This window comes from Monodelphis domestica, chromosome 1 (assembly GCF_027887165.1).
Source record: "Monodelphis domestica isolate mMonDom1 chromosome 1, mMonDom1.pri, whole genome shotgun sequence".
NCBI lineage: Eukaryota > Metazoa > Chordata > Mammalia > Didelphimorphia > Didelphidae > Monodelphis > Monodelphis domestica.
Genome location: NC_077227.1, coordinates 703,424,642 through 703,440,139, shown reverse-complemented (window position 1 = coordinate 703,440,139; position 15,498 = coordinate 703,424,642). Strand labels below are relative to the sequence as shown.

Genomic DNA, 15,498 nt, shown 5'->3' with positions numbered 1-15,498 from the left:
TGACTTGCTCAGGGTCACACAGCTAGGAAGTGTCTGAGGTCAGATTTGAATCCCGGATCTCCCATTTCCAAGCCAGGAACTCTAACCACTGTACCACCTTGCTGCCCTGATGCAATAAATTCTTAATGTTTCTTGGGTGATTAATGCAAATGTGTGTGATTGTGGCTTCTAGTATTTCTCAGTTAAATGTTTATTGCAAACTTCCTTCAGGAAATCCATTTCTTCTAATGCCATTTTTAAAGGGACACTGTCAATCCAGACTCAATCCTCTGAAGATAAATTGGCACATCTTTTCATGTTGACCACTTTGAAAACTCCCCACGAAGAAAGTAATTCCCAGGGAGTTAAGGGCAGTAAGTAAATAGCGTGCTGCTCTTCAGGAAAAGATTCAAGTTTCTCAAAGATTTGTGTAATTTATGATATTTATTACCAAAATGGGCAAAATATTTTCTATTAATCTTGACAGTGTCCCTTTGTCATCTTCCATTACGTGGTTAAATGCAGAATAAGGGGATAATTTAAGCAATTACATTCATTAAAGAAAATTATTTTATTATCATTTTTTTAAGTAACCAAGCTATTTCTTTCAGCTAAAAGAAAAGAAAAAAGGCCGAGGTAACTTTTTTTAGCCACTTCATCAATGAGAAAAAAATCAGAATATATTCAACATTCCCTTTTTTTTTTCAATGCACAAAATAATTGCACTGTATCAGCAAACAGTTTACATGCACCAGGGGGGAAAAAGAAAAGAGAACAGAACCAGAAAAAAGAAAAATGCAGATTGAGACCGTTTACTTAAGGAGTCACAAAAAGGCATCCATGTAAGGGTTAGTGGTTTCATGTCTAGTGTATGATCGAATTTTCATATGCAGCTCTCCAAAAAGATGATGGGGTTTTTCTTTTTTTCTTTTTTTTTTAGATGGGGCTACTTTGGGTGGGCGCATGATGCAGAGACACAGAGTACAGCTAAGTAAATTGTGTTGAGCTTAGTGTTCACAAGGGTACTAGTCAGAACCTCAGGAAGTCTTAGAGGCACCAGAAATAAGAAAACACCACTAGGGGTATTAGAGAGAAAGCCCCTGCCTTCAGGGACACTCTCCTTGGAAATAACATTTGGGGATAGCAACTGGCAAATGTATCTGAGGAATCGAATTAGGCAAAGTATTGATTTGAATCCCCGTATCCATCTTCCTTCATCCCACCGCCCAGGAGGACCCAGCAGTAGGTGAAAGTGCAGGTCACAGCTATTCTGATTATGGCAGTGACAGTGCTAAACTGGGCAGGTCTCACTTGTTATGGGGGAATCAGAAGGGGGGGGAAAGCTGACAGTTTAGGGCTAGAGAGAGAGACAGAGGGAGAGAAAGAGAGAAGCAGGGCAGGATTCACTAATGCCAGAGGCTCTGGGTTTGGGAGGAGATCCTTCTGCAGCAAAAATGCAGGAGAAGATGGTGTCCATCTACATTTTGGCATCCGTGATACCCCGCTGCTCTATAGCTTTGTCTTTTCTACAATAAATGGGGTGTTCTCTGTCAGACATTTCTGTCTCTTCATATAGGTTATGAACTGTCCTCTCCCCTGAGGCTGGCCTTACTGTTGAGAAAAGCCATCCTGGATGTTTAGAGAATTTACTTTCTAGCCACAAAATATGGGCTCTGTCAGGGGGCATTCATTTATTGAAAGTAGAAATAGTCTGAATAACATCTCTATACATTAGGAATCATCCTCAGGAATTTCAGGAGAAAAAATTGTTTTTTCTCAGATTCCAATGAATGCTGGACATAAGACTGCCTAAAAGGAATCTTTAGTTTTCTCAAATATTATTGATATGGAGAATGAGGACATGGGAGCTTCTCACAAGGAAAGATTAGAATGTCCACAGTGGGGTCAAGGAATGATACCACCTTCCTATAAAGAAAGAGAAAGCCTCAGGAATAGGATGGAAGGTAAATTACCATGATATTCAAAAGAAAAGTGTTTCAAGCTATCAGGTTGGAGGGGAGACTGTCTAGGGGAAGAGATTGTGTCCCTCATACAGATCAAGACTCCCCTAGCTGCCTTATAAGTCCTAGTCACAATGGAGGATACAGGAGTCATTGGTGGAGACCCACATAGACTTGATAGTGGAAAGGTTGGGAAGTAGAAAAATAATCTCATGAAGAAATATACTTGAAGGAAAATGCCATGAATCCCTACCTCACGTCCTACCACAAAGCTCCTTTGTATGAAAGACAAAAACAAAACAAACAAAAAAAAGACCCCAAACTTTGTGTCAAGGAGACATGCTGCTTTTACTCAGCTTCTGAATATGCTGCTGGCAATGACAATGTTGACTGAAATGAGAGGCAGTGAATATCAGAAGGGATCTCGAGGGTATCTAGCCCAACCATACCCCAATAGACTTCTCTGCATATTAGGTAGTGGCCATCTCTCTCTCCCCTGTGAAGATTTTGAGGCTAGAGTGGGGAATCTATCCCCTTCCAAGGAGAGTATTCTACCCCTTGCAGAAAGTGACAGACCTCAGAGGTTTCACCTGTGTAAGAGACCCGTGATAAAGAGTCCTCCAGTCTCTCCTGAAGATCTTCTGGGAGGAGGCTCTCCCCCCTGAATATTAGGACATTCACCTTACATATGGCACAGCTCCAATTATTTCTTAAGTTTTTCCTTTATACTGACCCCAACTATGCCCCTGCAACTTGAATCCATTGTTCTGAAGCTCCACAAATGTCTTTTTCCCCCACATGATAACCATATAGGTATAATAATGCTCCCCTCTAAGTTTTTCCTTCTTAGGCTTATTTTGTTCAGTATGGCATGGACTTAAGGACTCTTCCACAGTCCTCAATGCCTTCCTCCACACTCTGCCTAGTTGAAAAATGTCCTTAAAATATGGCACCCAGAATGGAATACAGTACTCTAGGTGTGGCCAGATCAGGACCAAGGACAGCGAGATCAGATGCTTTTCAATACAATCTGAGATCATGGTATTTCTCCCAGTTGCCATATCTTATTGAGGACATGTTGACTTGATAATCCACTAAATTCTCACCTTTCCTCCAGAATAGAGGATCATCATTTTCCCAGCAAACAGTAGAAAAGAGCCAGAAATGAGGTAGGGATGTAAAGTGGCACCCATTCTCTCCCTTGACCTTTTGTTATCCTGGGTCTGATACCCGATAGCTTGGCCAGATCTTGCAAGGAACAGTCATTCAGTAAATGATTGGAGTGTATAGAATTGAATAAAGCTGAGGCAGTCTTATGTTAAGCAGACTCCTACGGCCAGGGCGCCTTTCCTTGCAAAGTACTGGGCCTGTGCCCGATTTCAGGCTCCTCCATCTGCCCACAAAGACTGGCATAGGAAAAACTCAGAACAAAATAATGCCTCTGGTGCTGCCAATCTGCTACTAAGCACTGAAACAAACACTATTTGCTCCTCTCAAGCAGGCCCTAATTTTGCTATACAATTGGTTGCTCTCCATAGGCGAGGCATTAAACCATTTATCTATGCAAAAGCCAAATAATCACTTCTGTGGCCAATGTACCCATCCAGGGATTTTTTTTTTTAACCTGAAAATCTCCATCAAGCAACAGAATGAACTCCCTAAGATGGCAGGCCATCTTTTTTCTCAATATCTTCAGCTGCCAAGTCTTCTCAAAATCCTTCAAACACCTTCCACTTTCTACTCAGAAGAACCTTCCCATCCTTCCCGGAAACAAAGCCACCAGACCAGCTGCTGCTTCTCATCGCCTCTTCTTTTTCATAGTCTATACTTCCACATCCTTTCCAGGCATGTACATGGATAGGCCCTGGGGCTCTGGGTTTTTCAAAAGCATTGCTTAAGTCAAGGCAACTGCACATTCCCCCTCCCCTCCCACCCCCCTTGCAACATTTAAGGCAGACTTAGCAATGCTGCTTAGGACTTTTCTATTTATGTATGGCAAAGGATTAATTTTGTTTACCCTTTAATTCTAGGTAACATCTAGGTCACACACTGAGCCAGAGGTGAGGCAATAATATTACTAACACCTTAAGCTGATCTTTCTTGAACAGGCCAACATTTCAGCCACGAACTGGCTTTTTGGCTCCATGCACATAAGTGTTATTAACGGAATAAAAAGCAAATTTTTATGTCTCCCCCCCTCGCCCCCGCCCAGGGAGTGATTGTTGAATATATTATATATAAGAATTACTCTATCTCAGCTTTTTAACCTAGGAGAGTCTGGGGGCGGGGAAAATACCATTTTAATTTTCTCTAACCTTTGGTTTCCTTTGTAGTGCTGTTTTATTGGAGGCATCGAAAAGTGTTATTCTGAAAAGGGGTCTGTAGATTTCACCAGACTGCCCAAGGGGTCCAGAACACAAAAAGATGAAGAACCCCTATCTATCTTAACTTGGTATGATGGAAATGCTGGTATTTGTTTCTTCTCCACTGTATCAAGTAGTTGGTTAAAGTTAGTGGAGCAGATATTTTGCACAACTTTAGAGAGGCACCTTTCCCTTATTTTCCCTGAACGAAAGAAAAGTAGAAATATTGGAAGACAGATTCTCTTAAAGAGTTAAAAAAATGGGATTTAACCTCGGAAAGAAAATACAAATTATTGCACAAAGGATGATAACCTTTAGTTCCATCTGTGCTTAAAGGCAGAACAGGAAGAAACAAGCTAGACGTGTGTACCATGAAGACATTTCAAATTAGAGATGGGGAAACACAATGAAGGGGAAACTAGCAAAATGGTCACCAAAGGAGAGCTCTCTTCTGATGAGCCACCTCAGATGGCATAGGCATTATGTTATTGGGAAGATAGGAGATGAACCAGCAGGAAGGTTTTTTCTTGTCCCTTTCATTTTTACAAGGACAAAAGCTTTACTTGAAGTATAACACATTAGCTCATGTTTTATGGAAATTATTTTTGAAAATCAAATGACAGACAACTCCATCCCATGGATCTCCTGCAAGATAGCTACCTACGCACTGCAGTCAATCCAAAATGGAAGCTTTAGTTGGACATTTCCAACACAGGGTGGCCTATCATTGATTTTGGCATCACAAGCCAAAGGAACAAAAATCTGGTGTCTAGAATTGAATTAATGGCCTCTTGTCTTGTGATTTTACCAAAAGACTCTTTTCCAGTGGCTATGGGAAAATCTCAATGAATTAGCTTGAGACCAGTATGTCTAATCATATCGTGCCAGGGAAGTTTTGACTCAAACAAAACAAAACAGAGGATGTTAGCATTTGTTTGAAAGGGATAAGGGTCACTTTAGAAAAATCAGTTCAGTAAGCCCTTGTGTTTCTGGGATTTTTCCCCCCTTAGTGATTTGCTAAAGTGTATTTGTTCTCAGTTCTTGGGAAGCCACACTGACCTCTTGTCTGGCTGCCGAGCCTTGCTGGTCCATAATCTTTATTTTACATACATCACACCATTCATGCCATCTTGGCTGATGACTGTAGAACATGAGTCCAAGAGAATGAATGGATGAGGAGCATTTTCAACTATTCAAACATTTCCTATGCAGGAAATCAAATTCAAAAGGCACAAATAAACCTGAAAATACAAATTATGAAAATCCTCAAGTTTTCGAGGTAAGAAAAGTAGATAAACTGAGGCACAGATAAGCCAAACAACTCAACTAAATCCTATAGGAAACGCCTTTTAAAAGTGAATCCTTTCACAGGTTCTCCTTTTTTGTCATTTCACCAGACTCATTTCTAAGTTATTTTTTTTTTATATATTTGGACTAACCCATGATCAGTCAAGGGTTGGGTTTAGCTAAGTGGAAAGAGAATAACAAAAATGACCAACATAAAATGCTTTGTTTTCAGGATGATGATTAGGGTTGCTGATTTTCCAAGTTTCTTTCTGTGTGCTCTTTCCAAAACAAAACAATCATTTTCCCCTTTAAAGTCTGATTGAAATACGTGATCTAGAGAACCATGTTTCAAAGCCTGGCTCCACTCCTAGAGTCGATTCGATGGCCTCTCAGGCGAGTCCTTTAACTTTTCTGTGCCTTAGCTTTCACATTTGCAGCACAGGGACAATGGCACCTGTCTTACAGGATTGCTTTGGGTATTAATTAAAAAATTTTTAAATGCTTTGGGCCACTGGGAGCTAGCTGCTAGTGTGGAGTCCTTCCATGTTACACCACCCACCCAGGAACTCTTGTTTCCCTTCCTCTGGTGAGAGAAGCATGTGTTTACTCAGGCAAGAGATGGAGAGAAGCAGGTTGGGTAGGCATTGGTGGAGGAAGTGATGAGTGATGGAGCTGTCAGGGAAATCTGAGGCTCTGGGCAAGGTGTGACAAGCAGGTGCTATCTTAAAGGGTTCAACCTGCAACGATTAATCAACTCATCCTCACTTTTAATCACATTGTTTTGGAAACCAATTAAAGCTACTCTTCAGGAGTCTTTCAGACCCTGGCAGAATGCTTCGCAGGCTCCGTCTGAGTCAGTCCTTTCCGTCATTTTTGGAATGAGGGGAAATGGTCCAGTCTAGGGGGTAGAATGACCCCCAAACCAAAGCCCTGGGGTAGTCATTGGGCATCCACAATTTAATTCACTGGCAGCCAGGAAAGGTGGTAATGGAAAACAGTCAGTCACCAGTGTGAAGTCCCTAGGCATGAAACCACTAGTTCTTGTATTGAATGATAGGCATTTTTGTGCTGTCGCTTTTTTAATACATATCTAAATATTGTATGGTGTTTGCATGTAAATATGTAACCTGCATTGGTAGGTACCATTTGGTGGCATGCAGTTACTGGAATGTACAAAAGAAGTCTCGATAATCTTTACAAAGAGTTGCAAACAGAATTACAAAACACATATCCCAGCATGTATGATTCGCAGAGCTGCAAGTAACAAGAATCTTTATTTGGTTCACTCCAGGTTCTGCAGCAACCACTCGATATTAAAAAAGAGGAACAGAAAATTAAGATGTACAAAAGATGTAATATCCCTTTAGAAAGCAAATGGTCAGAAATGTATTTGTATTACTGATCCTCTCTCCTCCTATGTCCCCTCCCTTCTTCTCCCCCCCCAAAGACCCTCAAACTAAACAAAACCATGAGAAGGATGGTGTACGTGTGTGAGTGGGTGGGGGTATGTGTGTGAGTGTGTAAGGAAAAGAACTAAACTTAAATGGAACATGCTCTAATCTTTAGTTTATTTCTGGTTAAAAATATAGCAATCCAGTGCAGTGTAATAAAGAAATCTGCTTAAAACAGAGCAGAAAAACAGCTAAAGAGAAGCAAAGCAGAGTCCGGAAGTCTGGGCTGTACCCAACAACGTTGTACGTGGAATCCTTTGCAAAGGGATCTCCCCAATGTGAAACTGAGGTGTTTGTCTATGGATCTGTCCACACTCATTGGAGACACTTACATACATACACGCACGGGCATGTCAAGGTGTTACCGCTAAGAACTACCGATCCGAGAGGGACAGTCAGACACGGGGGTCTTGCCTAGGATTTTGGTCAGATCGTGGAGCCACACTGGCAGAGTAGGCAGAAACACACTGTACCTCCTGCTCTGACTGAAACAACACTCAGGTTGTGTGTTTTGGCTTTCTTTTCTTTTTTCTATTTTTTTTTGAGGGGGGTTTGGGGAGGGAAATAGTTTGGTTTCTTTGTTGTTGGTCGTGTTTTTTTTTAATGAACTCAAGAATTATTTGTTGGGTTTTTTTGAGCCACTGAATTTTAAAAACACAATCCTGTTATTGGGACCCAAACAGCTTCAGAACAGGGATAGTGCATCTTTAATGTCTATGCATATCTACCAGTGGGGAAATCAAGGCAGGCATTATTACAAAGATGGTAAAACCAGTGAACTTAAGTGACATTTATCGTAGAAAACAATACATCCTTAAGGGGCTGTCATTACCAATGATGGCGTACAAGGGACATGTTGGAAGCCTGAATATACATCCTGCATACAAAGTGCAAAAATACCACATGCTCTGAGCCCAAGCATGATGTCAGAAACTGTCCATGACAAGATGCACCAGACACACCGAATGCATTCCTTTTTCTGAATAACTGCCCTGGTTTCCCATCTAGACACTCCAGTCTGGACCTGAATCCAACTCCTGGACCTCTGGTAGCATGGTTTCCCCCTAGGAGCTGGCGTGTGGGTGACAAGGAAGCAAGGGAAAACACCTGGATTAGGGAACTTGATGCCAAATTTAAAAAAATTAACCACTGGTCCAGATGTGTCTGTACACATCTGTGTCTAGTTAAAACCCAAGGTATGAGTTAGGGTCTACTCACAGGGCAGTGCTGGAAAATGGTAAGATTAATTAATTTAGATGGGTGGAAAAGGGGAAGGCGTTTCTCCCCTCACCCCTGAATAGATCTATGTGCCCATTTAAAGACTAAAAAAAGGGCTGGAAAAGACAGCTTCTGTTCCCTGTGTTCTGTTCCCATAAACGCTTGTCACTAGGATATCTCAGAGCTGAGAGTGAAAAGAAAGTACCAACTGCCTTTCTTTCCATTTCCCAACGCTGATCCCGGTGTCTTGAGTTGCTTCCTTCTCCTTGCTCGCTCCAGCTCAAAATAAGACGTTCCTCTGGGACTTTGCCTTTCTGCCGCCGCTTCTTTCCTCCACCGACTGGCAGCAGCTCGTCGTCCTTGTTGTGACGGTGACGATGATGACAAAGGTGATTTGATTTTTTTGCTGTTGATTTCCCAAGATTCCTTCTCTTCTCTTTCCGTGTCTAGCTGGGAGGGCTGGTGTGTCGGCCACCTTCTGCCATGTCACACAGCATAGTGTTATACAAGCAAAGAATTTTGGCTAAAATCCAAAAAACATTACCCAGAAAAAAAGGCAAACTGTGAGTGATACCCAATCATGTTGTTCTTCTGTGAAAAGACTTGGAAGTTGTTGGACAGTCAGAGTTATGCTCGTTCCCTTTTGTGTTGGGTTTTCCTTTCCCTTCCCCCATCCATACGTAGAACTGTTATTTTTTGCTAAGACAATCTCATTAGATGAAAAAGTTAATAAACAAAATGGCGACTCCAATGTTTAGCAAGATCACCATGACTACCAGAATAGGAGCTGAGCCCTGGAACAGAGAGAGAAAGAGAGAGAAAGAGAAAAAGAGAGAGAGAGAAGGAGAGGTGAATTGTATGGACATGATAAATGCACAACTTACTCTTTAATTGGACAAACCTTACTTTCCCATAAACCAAACCATCAGGAATTAAAAGGTGAGAGAGGCAAGAGACTGCTAATAGCTTAGGGACCAATGGGATTAAATGTACAGAGTTCACTAGAAGACAATGGACCAGAAAAATCAGGTGGAATCAGAGGTTGGCATGTACCCCACTCTCTAATTGGGACCATCAGAGGTTGATTTGCAAATAGGGTATTGAGCAATATTAGCTCTTCATTTTCTACCTGAAATAATGGATTGCAGAACTACTTACTGCCTTGATAGCCTGAACTTGAACTTCTGGGTACCCCTTAGGAAATAAAAGCCACCATGGTGGAGGTCCTTGTTAGTGGTCAAATCAGAATGAACCATGTTGTCCGTGCTGTCCCCTATTCTAGGAGACCTCACCCCCTAGGAGGTCTTGAACCCTTAAAATTCAATGCCACACAGCCCTGTACAAATAAAGAATCTTGGGGGCAGCTGGGTGGCTCAGTGTATTGAGAGCCAAGCCTAGAGACGGAAGATCCTAGGTTCAAATCTGGCCTCAGACACTTCCCAGCTGTGACCCTGGGAAAGTCACTTAACCCCCATTGTTTAGCCCTTACCACCGTCTGTCTTGGAACCAATAGTTCAGTATTGGAACCAATCAGTATATGGAACCAATAGACAGTATTGATTCTAAGACAGAAGGATAAAGATTTTTTAAAAAAGAATCTTATTTCCTCGAGATCATACGCATACACTTCTTTCTCATATAAAGCATCTTCCCATTGATGCATTTTGTAGGCTTAGAGGCTAATTGCTGGGCACTGCTTGTCTACTCTACCCTTCTGCTATTCAGAAGCCAAAGATGGGGGCAGCTGGGTGACTCTAGAGACCCAGAACTAGAGAGGGGAGGTCCTGGGTTCAAAACTGGTCACAGACACTTCCTAGCTCTGTGATTCTTGAGCAAGTTACTTAACCCCTATTGCCTAGCCCTTACCACTCTTCTGCCTTGGAACTAGTACTTAGTATGGATTCTGAAACAGAAGATAAAGGTTTAAAAAAAAAACCATGGATAAAGCTGGATTTGGAGTCAGGAAGACCCACGTTCAAAGCCTACCTCAGACTCTTCCTGTGTGTCCCTAATGGGCAAATCATTTCATCTTGGTCTGCCTTGGTTTCCTCTTCTGTCAAATGGGGATAACAGCACCTACCCCACAGGGCTGTTACGAGCATCAAATGAGATAATAATAGAAGCCAGTATTTATGTAGCACTAGAAGGTTTGCAAATAATCTCTGATTTGATTCTCACAGTGAGGCTGGGAGGTAGTTATCCTCAGTACCCCCATTTTACATTTGAGGAAATTGAGGCAGGTGGGTGACTTGCTTAAGATCAGATAGTGTCAGAGGGAGGATTTGAAATTAGGTTTTCCTGGCTCCAGATTTGGGGCTTTATCCAGGGCTGTGAATCTACTGAGTTCAAGTCTGATCTCAGTTATGTACTAGCTCTGTGGCCCTGAGCAAGCCACTTCACCATCACCTGCCTCAGTTTCCTCATCTGTAAAATGAAGTTGATAATAGCACCTACCTCTCAGCATAGAACCTTTTTTGTAAAGAGATTTGCAGACCTTAAAGCACTATGTAAATGATGGCTATTATTAGAGTTTTGCAAACCTTAAAATTTCAAACTAAGCTAAAATCGAAGTGGTCTTCTGTCACTCGGCTTTTTGGCATTTCCCCCTTCAGATTCTTCCCTGAGTCCTGGCTTGCTGATTTTGTGATGCTATCATCCAAACCATCAGCCCTTGGCACAGGATCAGTTGGTCTCTGGGGCCACATTCATTCCCAATACTCTCTTTATCATGGCCTCCTCCAGCCCAGGGATGTCTAATAGCAGCTTCTCCTCATCCACATTTGCTGTTGTTGGGCAAAATTTGTCTGAAACCAATCAGTGTCACTGCCGCACCTTGGTGTGATGGGAAACCTGCAGTGAGATTCCTCAGAAGCCGCAGCAGCATGCACACGCCAGCCCCTCCAGCCAGCCTGGTCGGCAGAGTGGACTGCATTGGACAGGAATGCTAACGACAGAGGGGATGGGGGGGAGGAGGAGGAAGAGGAGAAGAAGAGAGGAAAGGGCAGGAGCCCCTGCCCACTCTTCCCAGAACTGTCTGGATGAGGGACCCACCATGTGAAATCAGGCTAGAGGTTTCCTCAGGAAAAATAGCTACAAGATCTGGAGGGGAGAAGGGCCCAGCCTGGCATCCTAGGACCAAGTTGTCAGGATGGTGTGCAGAAGCCACTCTCTCCTGGAAGAGACTGACCCCCATATCTCCTTGAATCAAAACCAGGAGAGCTCGATGTGTGCAAGCTGCAGCAAAGAACAGACATACCCCAGGCTGGCTGCAGCCCCAGCTTCTGTGTGCAGGAATTGGGAGAATCCCATTCCTTCCACTTCCTTTCCCAGCTCTGTAGATAAGAGGAGGTAAACTGAGGCACAGCAACCTATTCTGTTGAACTTCTATTTTAGCTAAGGGTTTGGCACTTTGTTTTTAATTGCTCTGTTTAAAACAGAGCAATTTATTTTTATAAAATCATACTGGTTTTATATATTTTACATATGAATTTTCTTTTAACCAGACATAAAGGAAAGGTTAGAGCATGCTCTAAATTGCGCCCAAATCTGCAAGACTGAGGCCTTGAGATGTACAGTAAAGGCATACACCTCTTCATGAGGAAAGTGGCATGTATTATTATATCTCATCAGGTCTGAAGGGGCACAAGAAGCTCCTAGACTAGTAGGTTCTTTTGCCCAGAACCTGGAGCCTGATGAGAACCATTCTAGACATCACTATACCCAATTTACACTAGAGGGGGCCAGGAATCTCCCAGTCTGGTGCTAGATCCTGCCAGGGTCTGGGGCCTGACGAGAAACATTCTAGGTGTTGCTATAGCCAGCCTACATTGGAGGGGATCAGGAGTCTCTCACTTGTGGTCCTGGGTCTCTTCTGCCCAGAGCCTAGAGCCTGACAAGAAACCTAGGTATCACCATACCCAGCTTATACTAGAGGGGATCAGGAATCTCCCAGTCTGGTCCTGGGTCTCTTCTGCTCAAAGCCTGGGGCCTGATGAGAACTGTTCCAGGTATCACTATAGTCAGCCTAGACTAGAGGGGATCAGGAGTCTCTCAGTGTGGTCCTGGGTCTCTTCTGCCCAGAGCCTGATGAGGAACCTAGGTGTTGCTATACCCAGCCTAGCCTGGAAGGGATCACGAGTCTCCTAGTCTGGTCCTAGATCTCTTCTGCCTGGAGCCTGAAGCATTCTAGGTATCTTCATACCCAGCCTAGTTTGGAGGGGATCGGGAGTCTCTCACTCTGGTCCTGGGTCTCTTCTGCCTGGAGCCTGACGAGAAACATTCCAGGTACCACTATAGTCAGCCTACACTGGAGGGGATCAGGAGTCTCCCAGTCTGGTGCTACATCTCTTCTGCTCAGGCCCTAGGGCACAAGCTCTGCAGCAGAGGCCATGTAGCCAGGCAGCATTTTCCATCTGTCGCTGTCTCATCCCTCTGATCTATTTTAAAGAAACCTCCACACTGGTCCTTTGGAGCTCACAGACTCAGTTCACTTGGGGTGGATGGGGGGGAGGGCTGAGCAGGATGGAGGGAAGGAAGGGGGGGGGGGACGATGGGAAAGCTGTCTCCCTAGCCTTGGAGCTTGAGGGAAAGGCTTATGTGGTCGCATAGCAACAAGGTCAGGGGAGCCAACCACATGGCAGGATTTCTCTGGTGCTCTCCCAGCAGCCAGGTAGCTGCTCTGGATTGGTAAATGTGGCTCTGGCTGCTTGTGTTCCAGGACGCTTCTGAAGCTTCCAATTCTCCAACCTTTCTTCCTGCCCGGCAACCTCTTGAGCTGAAACCAAACTCAGCAATTCTGAGCCATCTGGTCTGAGCCCTTTGGTCTACGCCTGGTCATTTCTCCAAGCCTTTGCTTTGGGCTCCCAAAAGAGGAAGCGCACTGCCCGAAAGCAGCAGCTCCAGCCTGCCCATCCTCAGGGTGAAAGCTGATCCACCCTACCCTGAGGGAATAGGATCCTGCCTGAGGAAAGGGAATGGTCCCCCAGCCCCTCCTGGGCCCTCCTGACTAGGACCCTAAATCTAGAGCTGGAAGGGGCCTGGGAGCCACCTAAGGGAATCTGAATCACCTCCTGGAATCTGTTCGCTGTCCAGGTGCTGAAATCCAGGGAGACTGAAGGGAGGTCCTGAGAGACCAGGGCCCTTGCACATACAAGGTCTTGTCCTAAAGGGCTCTACAAATTGCAGCCATTAAACTGGGGATTCTGGAACCCATGGAGTGGGATTTGTGGAAGACCACACAGAGGGAGGCTTGGAAGCTCAGGACCTCTGACTCATGGGTTAGTGCTCTCTCCACCATTCCACTAATCCCGGAGCAGCACCCTGATGATTTGGACTGTGCAGTGGGTAGCAGGGACCCCTGAGTCTACCAGAGGCTTTTCTGAATAACTGATTGCATTTAAATGAGGGGGTTGTTCTGCTTAGTACATATAGATGGAGCCTTGTGGCCCCAAGGAAGTCACTTAAACACTCTCCTTTCCAATTTTTGCTTCCCTAAAATAGGGATAATAAGAGCATTTGAACTTCATTCCCCCTGCTAATTTCCCTTTGTGTGTTGTCTTCCCCTATTAGAATTTAAGTTACTTGAAGGTAGAGATTATCAAGAGACAGGGAGGTGGCCCAGTGCATAGAGCACTGGCTCTGGAGTCCAGAAGATCTGTGTTCTAATTGAGCCTCAGATACTTAATAGCTGTGTGACTTTGGACAAATCCTTTAACCTTTGTCTTCAGTTTTGCCATCTGTAAAATGGGAATATACTACCTACCCCCAGGGTTACTGTGAAGAATAAATGAGATATTTGTAAAGTGCCCGACACACTGGCTTATTTAATATGTGCTTGTTTCCTTCCTTCTCGTATTTGTATCTTCAGCTCTTAGTATAGTATCTGGCACATAGTATGTGCTTAATAAAGTCTTTACTATTCATCATTTATATTCATTCATCAAACAAGATAATGCATATAAAGTACTTTGTACATATTATGCTGCTGGATAAATGTCACCTGAGATAATATCTGTAAATATGGCCTCAGGCACTTCCTAGCTGTGTGACCCTAGCAAAGTCACTGAATCCCATATGTCCTTGTCCCTTGTCCTCCAGTCTTAGACTTGTTACAAGGACAGAAAGTAAGAAGTTGTTTTTTAATAGATAATATCTATAAAGCATTTAGCACAGTGATTGGCACCTTCTCCATTATATTCATACATTTTTCTTCACTCCTTGATAGGAATCTCCTAAGATACAAATTTCCCTTTTCTCTTTCGAAGGTGCTCTCGAATCCCCCAATTAGGAATCTCTCTCTTCCAAAACTGAGGTTTTAAAGCCTCCCTTCCCCTCCCTGACATAATTAATAATAAGTCCATAAAAGGGAGCCTGTTATTCTCAATTAACAGGTGGGAAAACTCAGGTTTTGAAGTGGTGATCTGCTCAAGGTGGCATGATAAGAGAGAAAACTAGGAATTGCAAGTAGCCTGCTTCCAATAAGTTATTGCTAACTGTCAAAGAAGGGAGATGTTTTCATTCTATCCCCATCCACAACAATTACCAGAGATCTCCAAATGACCTGGAGAAACAGGTTCACTGCTAAGTAGAAGTGTGGTGGGCACCAGGGTCCCCCAGTACACCCCAAATTCCTAGATACCAAAGGCCAAACATTATTTGAGGAATTCATCTTGCAGGGCTGGCAGTTGAACAAACATAGGATCCTCTACCTCTAAGCTTTGGATGTATTTAAATTAGCCTTAAGATAAGGATCTGAGCATGAGGGGATACCTCATGTCTACATCCCAAACACATTAGGTTTCTCCAGATAACTTACCCACCTTTATGATCCCTACATAAACATCACTTGTGATCTCAAACATCCTTATGTTTCTCAAGATGGATAACTTGCCCACTTTTATGATCAGGATGTCATAAACAATGTATGTTTATGTTTAAGCCCCCAGAACCAAAGGCACCTATTCTGTTACCTATTCTCCCTTGCTTGTCCCACTTGTTTGTTCCCATTGTTTATCCCCCTCCCCATATTTCCTTTCCAAGTCACTTAGACCCCATCCCTTTAGGATATAAAAATCCTGAATTTTTCTCTGTTCAGGAAGGCAGTTGATCCTGTACACCGCTTCCCAACCATTCAACCTAAATAAGTCTATCTTTAAAGGGTTTCCACCAGAGTCTGTCATTTTTGAAAAGGCTCCCTCCCTGGACCAAGAGTTATTCTCTAGCCCCCCACAACAGGAATAC

At 43.4% G+C, this 15,498-nt stretch overlaps 1 protein-coding gene across 1 annotated transcript in view; it reads right to left on the bottom strand.

The window, feature by feature from the left end:
• Positions 1–531: 531 nt before the first annotated feature.
• The window catches only part of JPH3 (junctophilin 3), a 203,253-nt gene continuing 188,286 nt past the window's right edge, over positions 532–15,498 (bottom strand). The window contains exon 5 of the mRNA XM_001366161.4: positions 532–9,053. Coding sequence (XP_001366198.1) covers positions 8,973–9,053 — 81 coding nt within the window. The 3' untranslated portion in view covers positions 532–8,972. The remainder of the gene's footprint in view (positions 9,054–15,498) is intronic.